This window comes from Stegostoma tigrinum, chromosome 9 (assembly GCF_030684315.1).
Source record: "Stegostoma tigrinum isolate sSteTig4 chromosome 9, sSteTig4.hap1, whole genome shotgun sequence".
Classification (NCBI taxonomy): Eukaryota; Metazoa; Chordata; class Chondrichthyes; order Orectolobiformes; family Stegostomatidae; genus Stegostoma; species Stegostoma tigrinum.
In genome coordinates, this window is record NC_081362.1 from 4,338,226 (window position 1) to 4,361,410 (window position 23,185).

The 23,185-nt window shown below is 43.3% G+C and overlaps 1 protein-coding gene across 1 annotated transcript in view; it reads right to left on the minus strand.

Annotated features, from left to right (window-relative positions):
- LOC125454685 (calcineurin subunit B type 1) overlaps positions 1 to 8,362 on the minus strand; it is a 65,356-nt gene extending 56,994 nt beyond the window's left edge. Inside the window, exon 1 of the mRNA XM_048535724.2 lies at positions 7,980 to 8,362. Coding sequence (XP_048391681.1) covers positions 7,980 to 7,982 — 3 coding nt within the window. The 5' untranslated portion in view covers positions 7,983 to 8,362. The remainder of the gene's footprint in view (positions 1 to 7,979) is intronic.
- Positions 8,363 to 23,185: the final 14,823 nt, after the last annotated feature.

Below are 23,185 nucleotides of genomic sequence, written 5' to 3' on the forward strand. Positions count from 1 at the left end.
AGCATATTTTATTTAACAAGAAATAAAGGAACTGTAACAAATGGAAGGAAAGAAAACAAAATAATGGTTTCGAAAAAGTACAACTGTTAACATTTTCAGCAAGCTGCATTTCACCAAAACCTGATTCTCTAATCCCAAAATAATAATGTATACATTGCTGTCTAATGTCAATCATTTAAATACACATTAATTACTAGATAGTGGGCCAGACTAGTCAGACAAACTAGGAATGCAAGATCTAGGATAAAGACAAATTGAAACTACAGCATCTTGTTTCCAATTACAAAAACTTTATTAATAATTCCTTATAACCTCAGTTCTCAGTTTTGATACTAGCCTTCCACAAATCAGAGGGCACTGGATTCAAGCCCCACGACTTGAGCGCACACGAAAAGTGACACTTTGGTATAGATAAGTTGCCACAATCCCGGTAGCTTTTTCATTAGAAAAACACAAATGGTGGTTTGTGCTGAAGGTGAGGGGCGAAGTCGAGAAGGCAGGACCTTCACGTTGACCTCATCCTATACGGGAAAAGATCACACTGTAGTTGGCACTCAGCATTGCAAACCAGGCACCCAACTGAATTAACCAACCACTTCGATACAGCACTGAGGGAATGTTGCACTACCAAACTATTACTTATTTGATGGGGCATTAAAAGGTCTGAGCCTTTCAAACGGTTGCAGAAGATCCCGTGCAGTTGAAATACAGGGACAGGTTGAAAAGCCTGTGGCTTTTTTTGCCTAGAGTGTCTGAGACTGAGGGGTCCCAGCGTGTTTTGAGAAGATTTGTAGCTCAGGTTGAGGTTCTGGACGTGAGTTTGCTTGCTGAGCTGGAAGGTTCGTTTTCAGACGTTTCGTCACCATTCCAGGTAACATCATCAACTCCATCAACAAGCACATTGATTTGGAGTGTATGTGTTTGTTGATGGAGTTGATGAGATTACCTAGAATGGTGACGAAACGTCTGAAAACGAACCTTCCAGCTCATCAAGCAAACTCACATCCAGAACTGAAGGGTGACCTTAAACAAGTTTATAAAATCATGCATGGATAGGGTGAATAGCAAATATCTTTTTCCCAGGGTGGGGAGTCCAATACTAGATGGCACAGATTTAAGGTGAGAGGGGAGAGATTTAAAAGGGATCTTATGGGGTACTTTTTCACACGGAAGGTGGTGCATATATGGAATGTGCTGCCAGAGGAAGTGGTGGAGGCATTGTACAATTACAACATTTAATAGGCACCTGGATAGGTACATGGTAATAAAATGTGAGGCTGGATGAACACAGCAGGCCAAGCAGCATCTCAGGAGCACAAAAGCTGACGTTTCGGGCCTAGACCCTTCATCAGAGAGGGGGATGGGGGGAGGGAACTGGAATAAATAGGGAGAGAGGGGGAGGCGGACCGAAGATGGAGAGTAAAGAAGATAGGTGGAGAGAGTGTAGGTGGGGAGGTAGGGAGGGGATAGGTCAGTCCAGGGAAGACGGACAGGTCAAGGAGGTGGGATGAGGTTAGTAGGTAGCTGGGGGTGCGGCTTGGGGTGGGAGGAAGGGATGGGTGAGAGGAAGAACCGGTTAGGGAGGCAGAGACAGGTTGGACTGGTTTTGGGATGCAGTGGGTGGGGGGGAAGAGCTGGGCTGGTTGTGTGGTGCAGTGGGGGGGAGGGGATGAACTTGGCTGGTTTAGGGATGCAGTAGGGGAAGGGGAGATTTTGAAACTGGTGAAGTCCACACTGATACCATATGGCCGCAGGGTTCCCAGGCGGAATATGAGTTGCTGTTCCTGCAACCTTAGGGTGGCATCATTGTGGCAGTGCAGGAGGCCCATGATGGACACGCCATCAAGAGAATGGGAGGGGGAGTGGAAATGGTCTGCGACCGGGAGGTGACTCGTGTTCCGCCTGGGAACCCTGCAGCCATATGGTATCAATGTGGACTTCACCAGTTTCAAAATCTCCCCTTCCCCTACAGCATCCCTAAACCAGCCCAGTTCATCCCCTCCCCCCACTGCACCACACAACCAGCCCAGCTCTTCCCCCCCCACCCACTGCATCCCAAAACCAGTCCAACCTGTCTCTGCCTCCCTAACCGGTTCTTCCTCTCACCCATCCCTTCCTCCCACCCCAAGCCGCACCCCCAGCTACCTACTAACCTCATCCCACCTCCTTGACCTGTCCATCTTCCCTGGACTGACCTATCCCCTCCCTACCTCCCCACCTACACTCTCTCCACCTATCTTCTTTACTCTCCATCTTCGGTCCGCCTCCCCCTCTCTCCCTATTTATTCCAGTTCCCTCTCCCCATCCCCCTCTCTGATGAAGGGTCTAGGCCCGAAACGTCAGCTTTTGTGCTCCTGAGATGCTGCTTGGCCTGCTGTGTTCATCCAGCCTCACATTTTATTATCTTGGAATCTCCAGCATCTGCAGTTCCCGTTATCTCTGGATAGGTACATGATTAGGAATGGTTTAGAGGGATACGGGTCAAATGCAGGCAAATGGAACAAGATCAATTTAGGGTTCATGGTCCGGATGGACAAGTTGGACTGAAGGGTTTGTTTCCGTGCTGCATGACTGTGATCGCTGTTTGAGGGATCATGACAAACACCACATTAAGTACTTCAATGGCTGCAAAGCATTTTGGGGAATCAAGGTTGCACAAAGCACTACTTAAATGCAAATCCCAAGAAAAATCAGCAGGTGCTCAGTTAACCAAATTAGCCTAAAAGCTACAGGAGGAATTACAGAATTGTAAAATGGTTGCAGTTATCTATTCTCTAGTAATGGCTCTGTCAATTTTATAACTTCACTACCAAGTGCTCTCCAGAGAGCTCTACCAAAAGCCATGTATATGTCATACAAAAGTCTGCACTATTTATCAGAAATTCACGATCACATTGTCTGCCCATGCCAAAATTGGAAGCAAAAACACTTCCATTCTATGTTAGTGACTAATTAAAATCGCATAGTGCAAAAAGTCTTGTTCCTGAAGAGGCTAGCCAGGAGGTAAAGAAGTGGCAAACAGCTTGAGGAAGTGGGATGCTGGGGTAGGTGGCCATTGTTTCAGTTTTAACATTTAAACCAAATGTCAGCTCATCCACAACTGGGTGTCAAAAACAGTCTGATAGCACAGCAGCAGCAGTCGGGCAGACGGATATAACTTATCAGTGTACATGGGGAACCCTCGGTACATCTCCAAGTCATGTTGTCAACAAGCTGTATACACAAAAGGGAGAGGACACAATCAAGGTTAGATCATTGGGGAGACGCTTGAGCAATAGAATGAGCGTTGAAAGGGCTGTTGTCGGAGACGCCAATCAAGGGAAATCCTCTGAAAACAAAGGCAAAGCACTTAAGAAAGATGGCACAGCAGGCCATGTCCATGGCTGCAGAAAGACTGAGGTGGGCGGAGAAGAAAAATCAGAGCAGCTGCTGTATGTAACTGGTTTGGGCCATTTCATTACAGTGGGAAGGCAGAAGCTTGACAGAGTCAAATAATAATTGTAGAAAATGCTACATCTGAAGAATGTGCACATAATTAAAACCAAAAATTTAAAAAACTATCACAAGCAGAAACATAATCCCAAAGCATACTCAATGAATAATTTTTTCACTGCAGTCACAAGTCACAGACCAATAAAGGTTTCACGTTGAATTCATAATCCAAAAGCCACAAGTTTATAAATTCAATTTGGGTACTACCAGCGCTGCAGCACTCCTGGACTAAAGAGAAAAAATAACTACATGAGGGCTTACAATATTATTCAGCTGTTTCCTGTAGCAAAGCAATATCTGAGTTCTCACAAGGGAGTAGTCACCTCGTTAGGGGTTTACTACAGGCCCCCCAATAGCAGCAGGGAGATTGAAGAAATCATAGGTCGACAGATTTTGGAAAAGTGTGGACGCAGTAGGGTTGTTGTAATGGGTGACTTTAACTTTCCTAATATTGATTGGAACCTCCTTCGAGCAGAAGATTTGAATGGAGCTGTTTTTGTAAGGTGTGTTCAGGAGGGTTTCCTAACGCAGTACATTGACAGGCCGACGAGGGGAGAGGCCATTCTAGACTTGGTGCTCGGAAACGAGCCGGGGCAGGTATCAGATCTTGTGGTGGGAGAGCATTTTGGTGATAGTGACCATAACTGCCTCACATTCTACATAGCTATGGAGATGGAGAGGATTAGGCAAAATGGGAGGATATTTAATTGGGGAAGAGGAAACTATGATGCGATTAGACATGAGTTAGGAAGCATGGACTGGGAGCAGTTGTTCCATGGTAAGGGAACTATAGACATGTGGAGACTGTTTAAGGAACAGTTGTTGGGAGTGATGAGTAAATATGTCCCTCTGAGACAGGCAAGAAGGGGTAAGATAAAGGAACCTTGGATGACGAGAGCGGTGGAGCTTCTTGTGAAAAGGAAGACGGTAGCTTACATAAGGTGGAGGAAGCTAGGGTCAAGTTCAGCTAGTGAGGATTACATGCAGGCAAGGAAGGAGCTCAAAAATGGTCTGAGGAGAGCCAGGAGGGGGCACGAGAAAGGCTTGGCAGAAGGAATCCGGGAAAACACAAAGGCATTTTACACTTACGTGAGGAATAAGAGAATGATCAAAGAAAGAGTAGGGCCGATCAGGGATAGCATAGGGAACTTGTGTGTGGAGCCTGAGGAGGTAGGGGAAGCCCTAAATGAGTTTTTTGCTTCTGTCTTTACAAAAGAAACGAACTTTGTAGTGAATGAAACCTTTGAAGAGCAGGTGTGCATGCTGGAATGGATAGAGATAGAGGAAGCTGATGTGCTGAAAATTTTGTCAAACATTAAGATTGACAAGTCGCCAGGCCTGGACCAGATTTGTCCTCGGCTGCTGAAGACAGCGAGTGGTAGTAGAAGGAAAATATTCTGCCTGGAAGTCAGTGGTGAGTGGGGTTCCACAGGGCTCTGTCCTTGGGCCTCTACTGTTTGTAATTTTTATTAATGACTTGGATGAGGGGATTGAAGGATGGGTCAGCAAGTTTGCAGACGACACAAAGGTCGGAGGTGTCGTTGACAGTGTAGAGGGCTGTTGTAGGCTGCAGCGGGACATTGACAGGATGCAGAGATGGGCCGAGAGGTGGCAGATGGAGTTCAACCTGGATAAATGCGAAGTGATGCATTTTGGAAGGTCGAATTTGAAAGCTGAGTACAGGATTAAGGATAGGATTCTTGGCAGCGTGGAGGAACAGAGGGATCTTGGTGTGCAGATACATAGATCCCTTAAAATGGCCACCCAAGTGGACAGGGTTGTTAAGAAAGCATATGGTGTTTTGGCTTTCATTAACAGGGGGATTGAGTTTAAGAGTCGTGAGATCTTGTTGCAGCTCTATAAAACTTTGGTTAGACCGCACTTGGAATACTGCGTCCAGTTCTGGGCGCCCTATTATAGGAAAGATGTGGATGCTTTGGAGAGGGTTCAGAGGAGGTTTACCAGGATGCTGCCTGGACTGGAGGGCTTATCTTATGAAGAGAGGTTGACTGAGCTCGGTCTCTTTTCATTGCAGAAAAGGAGGAGGAGAGGGGACCTAATTGAGGTATACAAGATAATGAGAGGCATAGATAGAGTTGATAGCCAGAGACTATTTCCCAGGGCAGAAATGGCTAGCACGAGGGGTCATAGTTTTAAGCTGGTTGGTGGAAAGTATAGAGGGGATGTCAGAGGCAGGTTCTTTACGCAGAGAGTTGTGAGAGCATGGAATGCGTTGCCAAAAGCAGTTGTGGAAGCAAGGTCATTGGGGTCATTTAAGAGACTGCTGGACATGTATATGGTCACAGAAATTTGAGGGTGCATACATGAGGATCAATGGTCGGCACAACATTGTGGGCTGAAGGGCCTGTTCTGTGCTGTACTGTTCTATGTTCTATAAGGGTTGAGATGTTGGTAGTTAACTGGTGCAAATTTGCTCATCCACAGGAGAAACATGAACATGGTAAATCATCAGGTGTTCTAGCTAGAACAAGCCTTGCAGAATTATTGCACTGTACCACATGGGATCTCCACAGTTGCAAGAAGAGAAGGCATATCCTATTCCCCAAGCATCAGCTCAACTTAGTGAAACACTTCCCAGGAGAAGCACCGATTTGAATTTCCCACCAGCTATTTTGCTTTACCATACAGAATCCAATTTATACACAAGTGTATCAAATCCACATCTCAAATTTCTGGGACAGTTAATTAGATTTACAGTAACTTAAACAGCTGCTTGCTTCAGTCCAATAATCCTTTCATTTCAAATTAAAAATTATTTGATGGTGATTTTTCATAGCGACAAGTTGCAAAACTCTTGTCTGGAGCTTCAAATGTCTCAACAACACTGACAGCATGCTACATTTTCAAACAAGCAAAGAAATGGTAAACAAAATCAGATGCAAAATGGTTTACAAACACCAAATCGTATATTTTCTATACCAAATAAAGATCGAGGAGGTTTCTCAAGGGATTTCAATTTTAAGATCCAACTCATCACATCAGATCATTTCTGAAATTATTCATTTTACAATTTGTTTCCAACATTTCAACCTATATTTTAAGTAGTCATGGAACATAAAACTGTCACTGATTCCGAATAAAGAGGGATCTCAAAAACAATCCACATGAAAAAGTTGTCAGCTGCTTAAAATTAAATGCTATGCCTACAAAATAAAGCAGATTGGAACCTCCATTATCTGACACTTTATTAGAAAGTTCAATTTTACAACTGCTGTAAGTAATTTTGTATAAAGCTCTGATCGGGATTCTGTCTGAAACTTGTCTGTTCCCTCTACAGGTTGATTAATCTTTTTCAGTATTTTCTGTTCAAGATTGCCAACAGCTGATATACTCCAGTTAGAAATTATTATAGATAAGTTATCTGTTTTCAATCTCAAGTACTATAATGCACCTCATTGGACTATAGGTTAGAAACCACTTTATTTCTATTCTAAATTCCAATACTTAAACATTTATATATCTTTCTGAATATTAGCCAACACCTTCCCCTCTATTTTAAACTTGACTCGAACTCACCGCTGAGGAGTAAAAATATTTTAGTCTATTCATAAGAAGCATTCAAAATACAAATGCACAACTCGAAAGATCCCCCCGACTCAAGACTACCAAAACACATTCTACTTGGATAGTCCAAACAAAGTGAAGATTATTTATTACTACAAAAAAAAGTTAGATTTTGCATCCAATGCTCCTGCGATGGTGAGGCAGGTGGAATGCTCTGAGTAGAGGGCAAAATGTTTTGAAAATACCCCTCGCTCTCTTAAGTAGGCAAAAATAAAACAACGCATGAAGTCTTTTGAAGCGTGTCTATGTGCGACCTACAAAGAGTGGGGAGGGGGGCAAGGAACTGGGGTGGGAAAATAGATTTGCAAGGCTGATTCTTCAGCTTTGCGAGTAAACGCAAGCATGCAAGAGTGGGACACAGCCCCAGAGCTGCAGCTCAAGAGGATAAAGGGCGGAGTGTGAAACAAAAATAACGTTTAATGTAACGATGCCAGCCCATGCAGGGCAGGGGCTCCAAGGCAGGAGACAGCAGAAGGTGAGAGGAGGTGCCAGGGCCTGGAGGGACTGCAGAATGAAGGAGTGCGAGGCCAGGCAGAAGGGAAGGAAGCCCGGCCATACCGGTTGGGATGGGGGGGGGGGGGGGGGGGGAGAGAGAAGAGGGGACAGGGGAGGCGGGTGGTGATTTAAGGGCGGGATATGGAGGAGAGGGGGAAGAAAGAGAAGGGCGAAGGGCTGCGCCTAGAGCAGGCTGGGCCCAGACTGCGGCGGTGCCACCGTGATGGCCGCCCGCCTTCTTGCAAACCCCTGACAGGAGAGAACAGAGAGCCGCGACGATTGGTGCTAACAGAGAATTTTTTAAAAAAAACAAATAACCCCGCGCGAATTGATCATTAAACCCCCCTCAGCACTTCCCCACCCCCCCCCAACACACATCCCCCTCCAAAAAAAACGGGCCCGCTCACCATCCTGGCCGCCGAAGGTGAAGCTTCCAGAGATTTCGATCAACCACCGTTTTCTCCGGGAAGTTGTGACTAATTTTTTTTTGCCCGAGCGACGGCTGTGGAGGGGAGAGAGGGAAGAGGGGGGGGGGTTTAGGGAAAGAGGGGAACAGGAGAGAAGGGTGGCTTTTTTCAAAAACAAAAATTAACCCCCGCTCCTTCTACAAAATGATCGATCCGCTGCCGAATTTGTGTTTTTTTTTCTCTCTCTCTGTCCGGCCCCAACCTCCCAGCTCTCGGTTGCTTTTGTTTGAATAAAAAGACGTTGCTTAGAGGGAAAAGAAAATACCCCTCAGCCCCAACACAGCGCTCGGCGCCGCCGTCTGATTCCGCAAGGGGGGGGGGGGGGGGGAGGACGAACGGAGCGGCCCCACATCCGGGCGGGCACGCACGCACGCACGCCCCGTCCGCTTGCGTCGTCGCGCGCACGTCTCCTTTCCCCACCCCGTCCGCCTGCGTTTTCGCGTCACCGCGCGCGCTGGCCCCGCCCTTCGGCGATTAAAGAAGAACCGCGCCGAAATTGCTGGAAGAACTCGTCTCGGGTCTGTCGTGGGAGAGAGAGAGCGGAGTTAACGTCCCGGGTTCAGCCCCCACCCACCTCGTCCCGTTTCCGAACGGGCGGTAAGGTACGTGCGCGCTCTCGCTCCTTCCGTCTCCTACGTCAGCGCGCACCCGCACGGTGGTGCCCTTGGTTAAAAAAAATGAGGAAACGTTAGGTCCATCCACCACCACCACCACTACAACAACAACACTCGCCCCTTGCTGTGGCGCCCATTTTGTCTCTGCTCTCCTACACTTCGGATGAAGTTGTTCCTCGCTTGTTCTTGTTCTTTGCACCTCTGGCGAACAAAACAGAAGTGACAGAAGCCGTAAGCAATTTGCGTTGTACAGTGCGTCTGAAGGTGGGAATATTGACTGACGTATTTCCAACCCTACCACTGTCCAAACCAACAACTCATTGGAAACCCGTATACGGAGGGTATCATGGGCCAGGGCGGTCAAAAGCTTGGCCGGAGAGATGGACTTCATGGAAAGAAAGAAATTGAATTTGTATAGCGACTTTCATCGCTCTATGGGGCATTCTAATCGCTTTAGAGACACCGAGGGTGCCCCTTTGTAGCAGCCTCGTGGTCTTTGTCCTCGTGTAAGAAATGGAGCGACCAATTTGCACCCAGAAGCTTCCCATCCACTGCAATGTAACATCAGATCATCCACAACAGCAATTATTTGCAACAGAAACAGAAATTGCTGGGAAAAATCTGCAGCTCTGGCAGCATTAATGGAGACAAAGCAGAATTAATGTTTCGGGTCCAGTGACCCTTCTTCAGATCCATAATTTGAAATTGCATTGTGGTTTTAAGGCGCTTCACGGGAGCAGTCATCAAATAAGCTTTATCACTGAGCCACATAAGGCAATATTGTGATAGATGACAGAAAGTTTGGTCAAAGTATTAGGGTTTTGAGAAGTGTAACAAAGAAGGAAAGACAGGTGGAGAGTTTCAAGGAGTAATAACTCCTCTCCTCTTCTTTGAAACTGCGCTCTGGTTAGCACTGTTGCCTCTCAATGGGTTCGATTTTAGCCTCAGGGAATTGTCTGAGTGGAGTTGGCAAATCTCCCCGGGTGCTCCGGTTTCCTCCCACAGCCCAAAGAAGGGCAGGCTAGGTGGATTGGCAATACTAAATTGCCCCTAGTGTGGATTAAGTGGGTTATATGGGTCTGGGTGGGATGAACTGAGGGTCGGTGTGGACTTGTTGGGTCAAAGGGCCTGTTTCCACACTGTAGGGATTTGATGATGATGATGATTTGAAATGGCCTCCTGAATGATCACAATTCTGTGACTGGGCCTTGGTTTAACATCTTGTGTGGAAATTGGACCCTGTTTCTTACAGACTTATGAAAAAACTCCAGGATAGTGGAAGTTGCAAGTCAAACACTTCCCTGTTCCCCACCCACCTCTTCCCTCCGTCTGCCTACCAATAATTAAATGACCAATACTCTAGGATTATCACAGAGGTTCCATCAACAAATCAATCTCCATACCACTGTCAGTATGAAACCCTGGAGAAAATACATTGAGGATATTAAAGAAATTGTGTGGATTTATTTTTCACTTTCTGTGAGCATTTGTTGTTTGTGCTAACTCTGGCTGAGTTGGTATTACTGTTTCGCCACTGAATCATTGGGTTTCAAGCCCTAAATTAGGGCTCGAGCTCAAAATAGTTACGTTGGAGGCACTTATCTTTCAGGTTTTAACCATCATTTAAATTGAAGGCATCATATGTCTGCTTGGGTGATTGTAAAAGATCTCATGGCACTACTTGGAACAGCAGTGGAGTTATCCGTGAAGCCCTGGCCATATTTGTACTTCATTCTACATCATAAACATAAGTTTGCACGTTGGTGTTTGTGAGAGCTTGCTGTGTGCAAATTGAATGTGACATTTCCTAAATTACAACAGTGAATTTGTTTTAAAACATACTTAATCGGCTGTGAAAATGCTTTAGGATATTGTGCCTTACAAAAGTCTAATCTTTTTCTCAATAATAAAATATTGGAGGTGTAGAGACTGCGAAAGGCTTTTTGATTGTGTGAAGTGGTTGCAAGGGCAGGACATGCGGTCATGCCATCATTCCCCCAAGAATATATCCAATCGGAGTTGGGAATGCTGACCTGTAATCCCCACCTTCCTTTGATTGTTTGGAACAATTATGGCTTCTGATCAAACTGTACATTGCACCTGACACAGATAAACATTCTGAAAAGTGATTGCATCTTTCTCTGATAATGGGAACTGCAGATGCTGGAGAATCCAAGATAATGAAATGTGAGGCTGGATGAACACAGCAGGCCCAGCAGCATCTCAGGAGCTCCTGAGATGCTGCTGGGCCTGCTGTGTTCATCCAGCCTCACATTTCATGCATCTTTCTGTGTTTTGTTTAAAACAAATTTGTTGTCTATGTGACTGTTTCCGATTCGTTAATGCTTTCGTTTTGGGAATGGACAAAGCAATATTACAGTCTTGGATTAATCTACAAATCAAATAAATCACAAGCAAAAACATCTGATAAAAATGTTAACAGTGCAGTATTAATGAGAATTTTTTTCAGTATATTTTCCTGGAATGCAGTTGTTTCTTCGGGCAAATCTGAAGTCTACAGTTACAAAACATATAAATAGTTATGTACTTTACAACACGAGGAACATGGTACCTCTTTACTAAAACTAAGCAATGCTGTTGAGGACTGAAACACAAACAGAAATTGCTGGAGAAACTCAGCAAGTCTGGCATCATTGTGGGGGGGGAAAGCAGTGTTAGTGACTCTTCATCAGATTTGATCACAACTAAGAAAATGGGGTATCTATGCTGAGCTGGGTTTGGTAAGATATTGGGGGAGAGGTGAGTGGATAAGTGGAGGTGGAGGTGGAGCCCACGTAGAGAGACCATAAGACATAGGAGTGGAAGTAAGGCCATTGAGAGAAAGAGAGTGATATGAAAAAGGTAGGCAGCTGAGACGATTATTGATAGCAAGGTGGGACAGAAGAAAAGCTGAATAGGTGATCTTTTTTATTGCCTTTTTAATTCACTCATTGGCTGTTGCCTGGCATTTGTGTAGCGCAAATGTTGCTTGCCACTTATCAGCCCAAGCCTGGATATTGTCCAGATTTTATTGCATTTGAGCATGGACTGCTTCAGTATCTGAGGAATTCTGAATAGTGTGAGCATTGTGCAATCTTCGGCAAACATCCTCACTTCTGAACTTTTTGAAGTTCTGATGACAATTGGGCCTAGAACACTACACTGAGGAATTCCTGCAGACATCTCCTGGTGCTGAGATGAGTGACCCCCGGCAATCGCAATTATTTACCTATGTGCCAGGTATGATTCCAACCAGTGGAAAGTTTGCCCTGATAACCATTGATTCCAGTTTTGTTAGAGCTCCTTGATGTCAAGAGCTATCACTACCACCTCTGAGGGCACTGAAATAGTACAAATTAAAGATACCTGTAATTGTAGAATCCTGCATCTGAAATCTATATAGTGAGCAAATTTATGGGATACAAATCCTGTCCTCAAGCAATCCAGACCATTGCTAACTGCTTATGGTCATCTTTGTGAAACAGAACAAATTACAGGCAACTATAATGAAGGCAAAGAGTAGGATAAAATGTGTAGGCTGTGCTGAAAGCAAGAACTGTAATGTGATAATAAGATGAAGAGTGGGTGAAAATGGTTTGGTTATCATAACAGGACCAGGATGGAGAGAAGGACATAATTATGCTCTGAAGTTGTTGGATTTGATGTTGCATCCAAGAGGCTGCAGGATCCCTAAGTGAAAGATGAGATGCTGTTCTTCTAACTTGCACTGAGTTTCGCTGGAAAACTGCAACAGCCCTGACCCAGAAATGTTGGTGTGGGAACACTGTAAGGAACTGGAAGCCTGGGGTCATGTTAGTGGACAGAATGTAAGTGTTCTGCGAAATGGTCAACCGGTCTGACTGTAGAGGAAACCATGCAATGAACAACAAATTATGGTAGACTAGATTGAGTGAGTGAAGTGCAGATAAATCGCTGCCTCACCTGGAATGTAAGTCTGGGGCCTTGGCTAGATTAGGTGACAACTGTACTAAAGCTTGCTGTATCTAAATGCTTCCAAGGGTCCTCTGGGACCTGTGTAGGATTTCTCAACCTTCAGCCCACAAAGGTATCAAGGCTGTTACCGATGCAGTTTGTGTGAGATCATTCCACATCTCATTCCCCAATGATGAAAGTAAGTGCTATAGCCTGGGTGGTAGTCTTTTCCAGCAGAGCTGGCTTCCCCCAGGTACAGTGCGCTAGAAACTCAACATACATTGCAGTGATAGTTGACAGCTAACTTCATTAAGATGCAGGCATTCCATTTTAACAATATACAGATCATCTCTGTCCATCAGCGCCACGTTTTTAGAAGTCTGAGCCAGGTACTCTGGAAGGTGACTTTATCCTTGAGAACTCTGACTCCAGCTTCAATTAAGGGGTTGGATGCCTTCCAAGAATGGGAGGTGCAGACTTTCCTTTGCAACAATGGCTGATCTCTCTGTTTCACAACCCTCTGACTAAGAACGAGCATTGATTATAATACAGGTGCATAATGGCTTGAAATACCAACTGGTCTGCCCAGGACTGTGAGAAACTAAAGAAGACGGTGTACACAGCCCAGACCATCATAGAAGCTAACATAACATGCATGGATTTCATTTACATGGCTCGCTGCTGCGGAAAGGCGGCCAACATCATCAAAGACCCATCGCACCCCGGTAATGATCTCCTACAACCTCCTCCATCAGACAGAAGATACAGAAGCCTGAGCATGTGCACGAGTAGGTTCAGAAACAGCTTCTTTCTGGCTGTTATCAGACTGAATGGTCTCTTTACCCTCAAAAAAAGCTGATATTGCTAATGTTGATCTTACCTCGCGCATGCCCTGTGCAACATAACATGTGTGCCTCTGTCTTGAGTCTTTTTGATCTATACGTTCTTTGCTTACTATGATCTGCTTCTATTGTTTGTTAACAAAGCTTTTCACTGTATTTCTGTACATGTGACAATAAATCAATCAATTAATCAATCAATGTTTGTTTGCCAGACTTCTAGCAGCAGGTATCATGTGGTGCATTCCAGCATTAGTTGATGGCGAACAAGAATGAAATACTTCCGTTTAGCACTTTTTTTTTTATCACACAAGCAATTGTCAAAACAAATTACTGTGATTTCTGATCCCCAGCAGAGCTGAACTGTGGGTGTAGAGGCAACAACATTCTTTAATGGCAAATGTTGTAATTGTTCAGTTCTTGTCAGTGCATGATACACATCAGTAGACAGTGAATCACAGAAATAAATCCACAAAATTGTGTTGGGCTGATAACCAAAATCTCTATTGCTCTGTCCATTACTTTTTATTCTTTTTAATGAAGCTCTGTGTTTTGGTTGTGTTGCACTTGCTGTTGCCAGTGGCTGCATGAAGGGTCCCAATATTTTTAATTTGCGTTTTTGGACATCATGACACAGTATTTTTTTGTTGTTCTCTTTTTCAGTGAACAATTTAGTTATAATTTCTTTCTTGGTGCTTCTTTATAAGTAAGTATGAACTAGCAACCTCTGTACAGAAAGGGAAAATAGACTTTTTATTTATGATCGATTGTACTTTATCAGTTAAAGACACTGTTGAATGAGAGAGATGTGATAAATGTATCTATTAAAAGTGATTAAAACTGTAGTTAACCGATTTTTTTTAAAAATTCTTAAGCGATTAAGTAATCTCAGTTTATATACAATGAATGAACTTTACATCCATAAGGCATTGTCCCACAGTAAGAATGTTTCAATGTCTTGCCTCGGGGTATATAGATATGAATTGTTCAAAATAATAATATGTAATAAATGCTTTAATGAAAATTAAACAAGATATTTAAAAAGTACTGAACTTATCCAGAAAGAAGCAGTGACGGCCCGAGGATATCATGCCTTGTGCTCACCTTTTCACCAAGATGACATGGTATCATGAGATAAAGCTCCCATTTGATCTGAAACACCAGGTAAAGTCAAATAGTCAAAATATAACTGTAGAATCAAATTCAAACACAGTACATTTCAGAAATAAATATAGTTCATTACAATGCAATTTTTATTCCAAAAATACACAGATTCATTAAAAAAGTCTTTATATTACATACAAAGTCATGAGAGCAGTTCAGTTCTGTACATGTGCAGAACAAGCGAACCCAAGGTTTCCTCTTTCCTATACAAGGTTATATGTACATACATATGAGGCACTGGGAGGTTCCGATAACTGAATGGATTCCCATTGTACTTTGGCATAAAGACCTTGGCTGATGGTCTTTCCCTACCGTGCCTTGGTGGCGGCTGCCCCTAGCTTTAGTGCATCCCTCCGCACTTCGCCCTGGATCTTGGAATGAGCCAGTCTGCAACACTTGGTTGAGGTCAATTCCTTGCTCTAGAAGACTGCTGAGTTCCAGGCAGACCAAAGAGCAGCTTTCACCATGTTGATAGTCCTCCAGGCACAGTTGATGTTTGTCTCGGTGTGCATCCTGGGAAACAGCCTGTGGAGCACATAGTCCTGTGTCAGCGAGCTGCTCAGGACATAACCTCGACAAGACCCACTGCATCTCACTCTAGACTTCCTTTGCAAAGGCACATTCCAGAAGGAGATGTATGACAGTTTTTACACCCCTGCAGCCGCTTTGAGTGCGGTGGCACAGAAAATCCAAGCATAAACTCATTGTCCACAGGTATAGTGCTGGAAGATTGGAAAGAGGCAAATATCATTCCCTTATTCAAAAAAAGGGAATAGGGATAACCCTGGAAATTACAGGCCAGTTAGCCTTACATCAGTGGTGGGCAAATTATTGGAAAGGGCTCTGAGTGATAGGGTTTATGATCACTTGGAAAGGCACAGTATGATTCATGATAATCAGCATGGATTTGTGAAGGGTAGATCATGCCTCACAAACCTTACTGAATTCTTTGAAGAGGTAATCAAACATGAGGATGAAGATAGAACAGTGAATGTGGTATACATGGATTTCAGTAAGGCGTTTGATAAGACTCCCCAAGGTAGGCTCATGCAGAAAGTAAGGAGGCATGGTATAGGGCGAAATGTGGCAGATTGGATTCAGAATTGGCTGACCCTTAGAAGACGAAGGGTTGTAGTGGATGGAAAATATTCAACATGGTGCTCAGTTACAAGTGGTGTACCACAAGGATCTGTTCTGGGTCCTCTTCGATTTTTGATTTTTGAAAACTATTTGGATGAAGGAGTGGAAGAGTGGATTAGTAAGTTCGCGGACGATACAAAGGTGAGTCAGGTTGTGGATAGTATGGAGGGCTGTTCTAGGTTACAAAGGGACATTGATAGGATGCAGAGCTGGGCTGAGAAATGGCAGACTGAGTTTAACCCTGAAAAGTGTGAGGTGATTCATTTTGGAAGGACAAATTTGAAAGCAGAATACAGGATTAACGGAAAGATTCTTGGCAGTGTGAAGGAGCAGTGGGATCTTGGGGTTCATGTCCATAGTTCCCTGAAAGCTGCCACCCAGGTGGCTAGAGTTGTTAAGAAGGTGTATGGTGTGTTAGCTTGCATTAATAGCAGGATTGAGCTCGAGCCATGAAGTTATGGTCCAGCTGTATAAAAGCCAGGTTCGGCCACATCTGGAGTATTGTGTCCGGTTCTAGTCTCCTAATTACAGGAAAGATGTTGAAGCGTTGGAAAAGGTGCAGAGGTGATTTACCAGGATGTTGCCTGGATTGGAGGGAAGGCCTTACAAGGAAAGGTTGAGAGAGCTAGGGCTTTTCTCTTTAGAATGAATATGGATGAGAGGTGATTTGATAGAGGTGTACAAAATGATCGGAGGTATGGATGGAGTGGACAGCCAGAGACTATTTCTTAGAGTGGAGGTAGCTATTATGAGGGGCATAGTTTTAAAGTGAGTGGAGGTAGATATCGGGGAGATGTCAGAGGTAGGTTCTTTACTCAGAGAATGGTAGAGGCATGGAATGCACTGCCAGAGAGGCTCGTGGAGTTGGCCTCATTAGGGGCATTTAAGTGGCTATTAGACAGGCATATGGGTGATAGTATAAGGTAGGCTTGGAGGTTAGATAGACCTTAGGTTTAGGGTAAAAGTTTGGCACAACATCATGAGCCGAAGGGCCTTTACTGTCCTGTAAAAGAAAAGAAAAATGAAGAATCTCACAAGTAGTGCCCTTCTTGCCACCAGCCAATCAATGTCTTGGTGTTTGTCTTAAAGTTGAGGCATTCTGCCACTTAACTTTGACAGTTTGCTCAGGAGACAGGATCCACCCTCTCCTTTTTCCAGAAGGACTTGAGGATACGTCACGCTGACCATTTCGTGATCGAGCACAGATTTGTGCATGAAGGACAGGTGATACAGAATGGTCCAACTAAGTGGGGTTTTCTGCAGTGCCAAGCCCAGTCGCCTCCTTCACAACATCGAGGATAGGTAGAATCTCAGTATGTAGTGACATTTTAGTTTGCATACCAGGGATTGCTGCACAGTTTGACGCAGCCACACATGAATGTAGCCATCAAGATGAGGACAGCATTGGGTGCATTCTCTGCCCTCTTCTCTCCTCTTCCCCCCCCCCCCCCCACCTCCCCATCCAGAGCTTTGTACATGGTATCCTGTGGACACGGTCCACCTTAGATCTGCAGATAAGTGGAAGATGGCTTGAGTGACTGCAACAGGGCAAGTTCTGGGAACAGACGAGACCTGCGCTGTGCACAAAAACAGAGAGTACATCACAACTGATGACCTGGTTTTTAACCCGAAATGCAGAGACCCCAAGGGCCCAGTTTCTGCCTCACCTTGGCGAAACACTCCTCCCAAGTTTTTGCAAATGCTTCAGCCCCTCCAAGCTATATTCCCAGAACCTTCTTGATGGTGAAGGGGACAAAGGATCAGTCGGCACAGGTCCCAAAGAATGTGGCTTCGCTCTTGTTTTTGTTTACTTTGGCTCCCGAGACCAGCCTGAATTGGTCACAGATGCTCATGAGTCTGCACACTAACAGCAGATCCAGACAGGAAACAGCGACGTCATCCTCGTACGGCAAAGGTTAGAACCCCTTCTCAGGTTCGCATCCTTCCTGTTGGACTCAGCAAAAATGCTGTGGACTACACACTAACGAGGCAGGAGAGAGTGTGCAGCCCTGCCTATCTCTGGATCTAATCGGGAAGCTTTCTGGTTCCCACCTGTTGATTGAGACCTCACTACTGATGCTTGTTGTAATACAAAATGTGAAGGGTGCTACTGTGAACTGGTTCTCCCAACAGGAGTTTCCATTTGCAAGGAGCACATTTCGCGATACCACAGGTACACAGCTCGTGATTGTTTGTTTATCCATTAAAAACAGCTAACAGAAAACCATTTGTTGCCGCTGTGTGATTTTCTGCAATGTGTTCCTTGAAATAACCCCTTTTTTCTTGGCAGCAACAGAAGGGACTTACTCCTTTCAGTCAAAAAAGTAAAATTAAAAAGAAAATATCAACCCAGTCAGGTATCTTATGTGGCTGTTAAATCCTGACCCTGAAATAACTCACTGCTGGAGAAATTCAGCAGGTCTGCCTTGCAGCAGCTGCGAAGAGGAAAAAATAGAGTTAATGTTTTGAGACCAGTGCATGCCTTCAGAACTGAAGGGAGCTGAAGGTCCAGCATGGGGTTGTACCATTCATTTACATCTTGTGAGTGCAGTGCCAAGTGGCATAATAGGGGTCCAGGCCTGAAACGTCAGCTTTTGTGCTCCTGAGATGCTGCTTGGCCTGCTGTGTTCATCCAGCCTCACATTTTATTATCTTGGAATCTCCAGCATCTGCAGTTCCCATTATCTCTGGCATAATATGTATGGTGTTCCAAACTTCCTGATCACAGCAACAGTGGTTGTTGGAATTCTGGTTAGGGCAGTCTTTGTGGTGTCTAATTTCATCAATCAACCTCTTGTTCATCTCTTAATCTTTATCCGACTGTTCTGTATGTATGACAAACGAGAGGCTGGAAGAACACAGCCGGCCAGGCAGCATCTAGTGGAAAGGAGCAGTACTGAAGAAGATTGACTGCTCCTTTCCTCCAGATGATGCCTGGCCTGCTGTGTTCTTCCAGTCTCCTGTTTGTCTACCATGGATTCCAGCATCTGCAGGGTTTCTTTTTGTCTCTAACTACATTCTGTATGTATATCATGACAAATAGAGTTTTTGGACTTCTTTTGATACTATTTCAGTAAGCTCTTATTACTCATTCTTCTTCATTAGTTATTTTCTCCATCCAGCTTACAACTGAGATCATCTTTAAGCACCACATTCTGAAGCAATTTTTTTGTTTCTTCCTCTTTTGTAATTCTCCAGGCTTTATGTCCATAATTCATTACAGACCAGACGTAACATGTAAGCTCACAAATTCTAGTTTCAAGTTAATGTTTCTTAGAATATTACTTCATTTGTAAAAATGGTTTTTCAGATTTCTGCTCTATTTTTGACATCAGATGTTACTAGATGAATTGACAGGTGAGTTTTAATTTGCTGCTATTAACTGTGATGTTGAATGCTGGAATGACCTGTTTCCTTTGTCATTACCATGTTATATGCTTTCTTGCAGTTGAATATATCTACCACTTTGCCTTAGAACAGTGTAAAGCAATTTTCAAAGTCTTCGTCATTTTTTGATAGATGTGGGGTACCGTCAGCATAGCAGATTGTGCTATTAGACAGACAATCAAAATAGTACACAACCTCAAGACCGTTTGCCTAATTTTCACGTAGGTTTAGGATTTGATATCACACATGGGTGTTCATATTCTATAAACTATAGCATCCTGGAGCCACGATCTTGGTAAAATGTTAGTTTTTTACCCGAATACTTAAAAGTTATTGTTACCCATTTATTTATTTTTAACATTTTACTTTCTAGTCCAAATACTTTGTGATGCAAATGGAGGTAGTATGAATCACAGCTCATTAGATATGTAAGAGATTTCTTTACATTTGCAATGTCCTCCACACGTGCCTAAAAATTGAGAGGAGCCACGACTCTAGCTTCAGGATTATAACATATTCTGTATTCTTTATATGACTTGGAAGCTTGGTAACTTGTTTAGAAACAAATATGCTATTGGTTTCTGCAAGTCTCAGATTCTGCTATGAAGCAACTGTTAATATATTTATCCCATAAGGTGCTTTCTTTATGAAATTACGCTTTGTTCATCCTGCAGCTGTATTTCTAAGAAGCTTCACACCTGCCCAGAATAAACCTCTTCAAAAGGGCACCTTCATGAACACTACAGCTCATCATTTCATCAAAGCAAATGTTATCCTTTGATGTAACATAGAGGAATTCCTATGAAGGATAAATGTCACTCACTATCATTTCACATCATGACATTCTGAGTATACTGCATTGAGGTTGTTTTAAATGAAGTTTTACTAGAAATCTGGTCACCTGTGTCTGAACTCTGTTTGATGTTGACAGTTGATGTCCAAAATAGGAAAATATCAGCTCTGCATAAGTGGGAAGGCTCATTTTGAAGAAGTACACTTTATTTTGTTGAAAGCAAGGTCTTTTATCTCTCCTGGCTATTGGGTCTTTGAATAATCCACTAAAGAGCAGTATTACTGCATAGAAAATAAGAGCAGGAGTAGACCATTCAGTCTTTCGAATCTGCTGTGGCAAATTTTTATGCTCATGGCTGATATCTAAGTCAATAGCTTGTTCGCACTTTTCCTTCACTTCCTTTGATTCCTTTAGCCCCCAAGTGCTATATCCAACCCTTTCTCAAAATCATAGTGCTTTGGCCTCAAATGCATTCTGTGGTAGCAGCTTCCATGGGCACACTACCCCCTAGGTGACAAAATTTCTCTTCATCTCAGTCTTAAATGATATACCCTGTCCTCAGAATGTGAGCCCTGGTTCTGGACTCCCTGCCAGGAACAACCTTCTTGCAGCTACACTGTTTGGCCTTGAAAGAATTCAAGAGGTTTCCATGAGATCACCTCTCATTCTCCTGAACTCACCAACTTGAATCCTAACTACTTCAAATTCTCCTCACGCTTCCCAGGAAATAGTCTGGTAAATCTTTGCTGCACTCTCTGTGTAGCAACGACATCTTTCCTCAGTTAAGGAGACCCAAAACTACTCACAATATTCTAGATGTGGTCTCACTGAGGCCCTGAATAATTGCAGCAAGATATCCCTGCTTGAATTTTTATATTGTATTGGTCAACATACCATTTGCCACCTTTAGCCCCTGCTGCACCTGCATGCTTACCTTCAGCAACTGATGTACAAGGACACCCAGGTCTTGTTGTACATTCCCCTGTCTCAATTTATAGACATTTACATAATAATCTGACTTCTTGTTTTTGCTACCAAAGTGGATAACCTCATATTTATCCACTTTACAATGCATCTGCCCTGCATTTGCTCACTCTGTTAGCTTGTCCAAATCACATTGAAGCATTCTTGCATCTACCTCACAACTCAAGCTCCCTCCTATCCCTAGTATGTATGATTAGCACTTGAGAAGAAAGTTTACTAGGTTATTGATGGAGTAACATGGGTGCAAGTTATCCAGGCCGCTACGTACCACCCTTGGGACAAGAATCTAGTTCATTGTCCTATCAGTACATTCAGATACTACCTAATTTTAGTTTGTATTGTTGTACTTGTTAAAGTCTAGTTTGTCAGACTTGTGTGGGGGAGGTTTAATTATATACAACAAAAACATATTATAGTTCTGGTGGCAGTACATTATATTATCTTTTAAAGAATGAGAAACCATTGATATAATTGTGTGAAATTGATCTAATATGATGCTGTGAGAGAAAAGTTAATAAAGGTATTCAAAATAGGAAGGGGTCACGAGAATGGAGAGAAGTTGTTCCCATTGACAGAAGGGTCAAGAACTGGAGAATGCTGACTTATGAGGAATATGAGAAAAAGCCTTTTTTTTGCACAGCAAATGATTAGGATCTGGAACGCACTGACTGAAAAGGTTGTGGTGGAAGGTTCAAACAGGGCCTTCAGAAGGGAATTAGATGACTATACAAAGGGGGTAAACTTTGCAGGGCTATGGGATCAAAAGAGAGGGAGTGGGAATAATTGGTTTGCTTTTATCGATACCCAATACTCAACACATTGAATGGCCTGTTTATGAACAGGAACCACTTGTGTTTAACCTAATAAGCCCTGTTTCAAAAGTAATTCCAGATGTCTTTATGCAGGTATACAAATGGACATTATTATTTTTTGTTCCCCAGTTTAGTATTATCTTGGCAACAGACTATAGATCTATTGTTTAGTTTTCTGAGAAACGTTCCAATTATGTGTTAGTGTGTTGACATTAGTAATAAATACTGCCTGTTGTTCTTATGGAACAGAAGAAGCATAAAACCCTGAAAAGGCATATAAATCACTGTATGCATTTCAGATTTTGTAATTCTCTCCCTAAACCTCAGTTTTACAGACAAATAATCCGCCTTTTGTAAAGGTTAACTTACAAAACCGAAGATCTATTTAGTACATGTGGATCAATTCTCCAGTCAGCCTTTCAACCAGCTCTGAGGAGGGATCACTGGACCCAAAATGCAACTCTGATTTTTCTTCACAGATGCTGCCAGACCTGCTGAGATTTTCCAGCAACCTGTTTTTGTTCGGATTTACAGCAGCCACAGTTCTTTCAGTTTTTATTTAGTATTTAACTCAATACAACATCTCTTCTAGGCATACCCACCTTGAAGTGCTGCTTTTCTCTCAGATTGGAATGGAAATCCCATCATTCTTCTTGTCCAACAACATTAACTTCACCGTCACTCCTCTTGTTTGACCAAGTATTTGCTAAAACTCATTTCCACAGCCATATCACATTCTTCAGTGACTCCCTCCACCTCAGACCCACCCCATGTGGATTCCACCTGAAGTTTCATCCCTTACTCTTTGAATCCTCCCAGGATCACAGGGTTCTGAGGAAGAGGCACTGAAATATTAACTCTTGATTTTTCTTTGCAGATGCTGCCAGACCAGCTGAGCTTTTCCAGCAACTTTTGATTTTGAACCTTTCAGTGACTCTGGCTACAAAGTTACAAAATGGCTCTGTTCACTAAATGACTTAGTTGGCTAAGAATATTTATGATGAAAGGAAATAGAGTAACAATCTGATGAAGGGTCTAGGCCCGAAACGTCAGCTTTTGTGCTCCTGAGATGCTGCTTGGCCTGCTGTGTTCATCCAGCTCCACACTTTGTTATCTATGTTACATTACATTGTTCTAGTCTTCCCTCAGGTCGATGATATATGCATGCATTTTGTCACCTTGTGAAATGATCTTCCTCTCAATAACTGCATTCGTATTTTCATTCATTTCTGGGTGGAATGTATGGCAGCAACCCAGCAGAGAATCATAAGCAGAAAGCTAATGACCAATGTATTCATCTAGCTGTTAATAATGCAATTTCTTATTCAAACTGATAACATTCAGTCTAATTAGAAGATCCGGATACAACCTACATTTCTTAACCTAAAAGCAGCATTTGACATTTCTCAAAAGACCTCTCCTTGGCAATGACAGAAAGCTGCGAACATAATGCACTGCTCCATTATTATTACCATTAAGA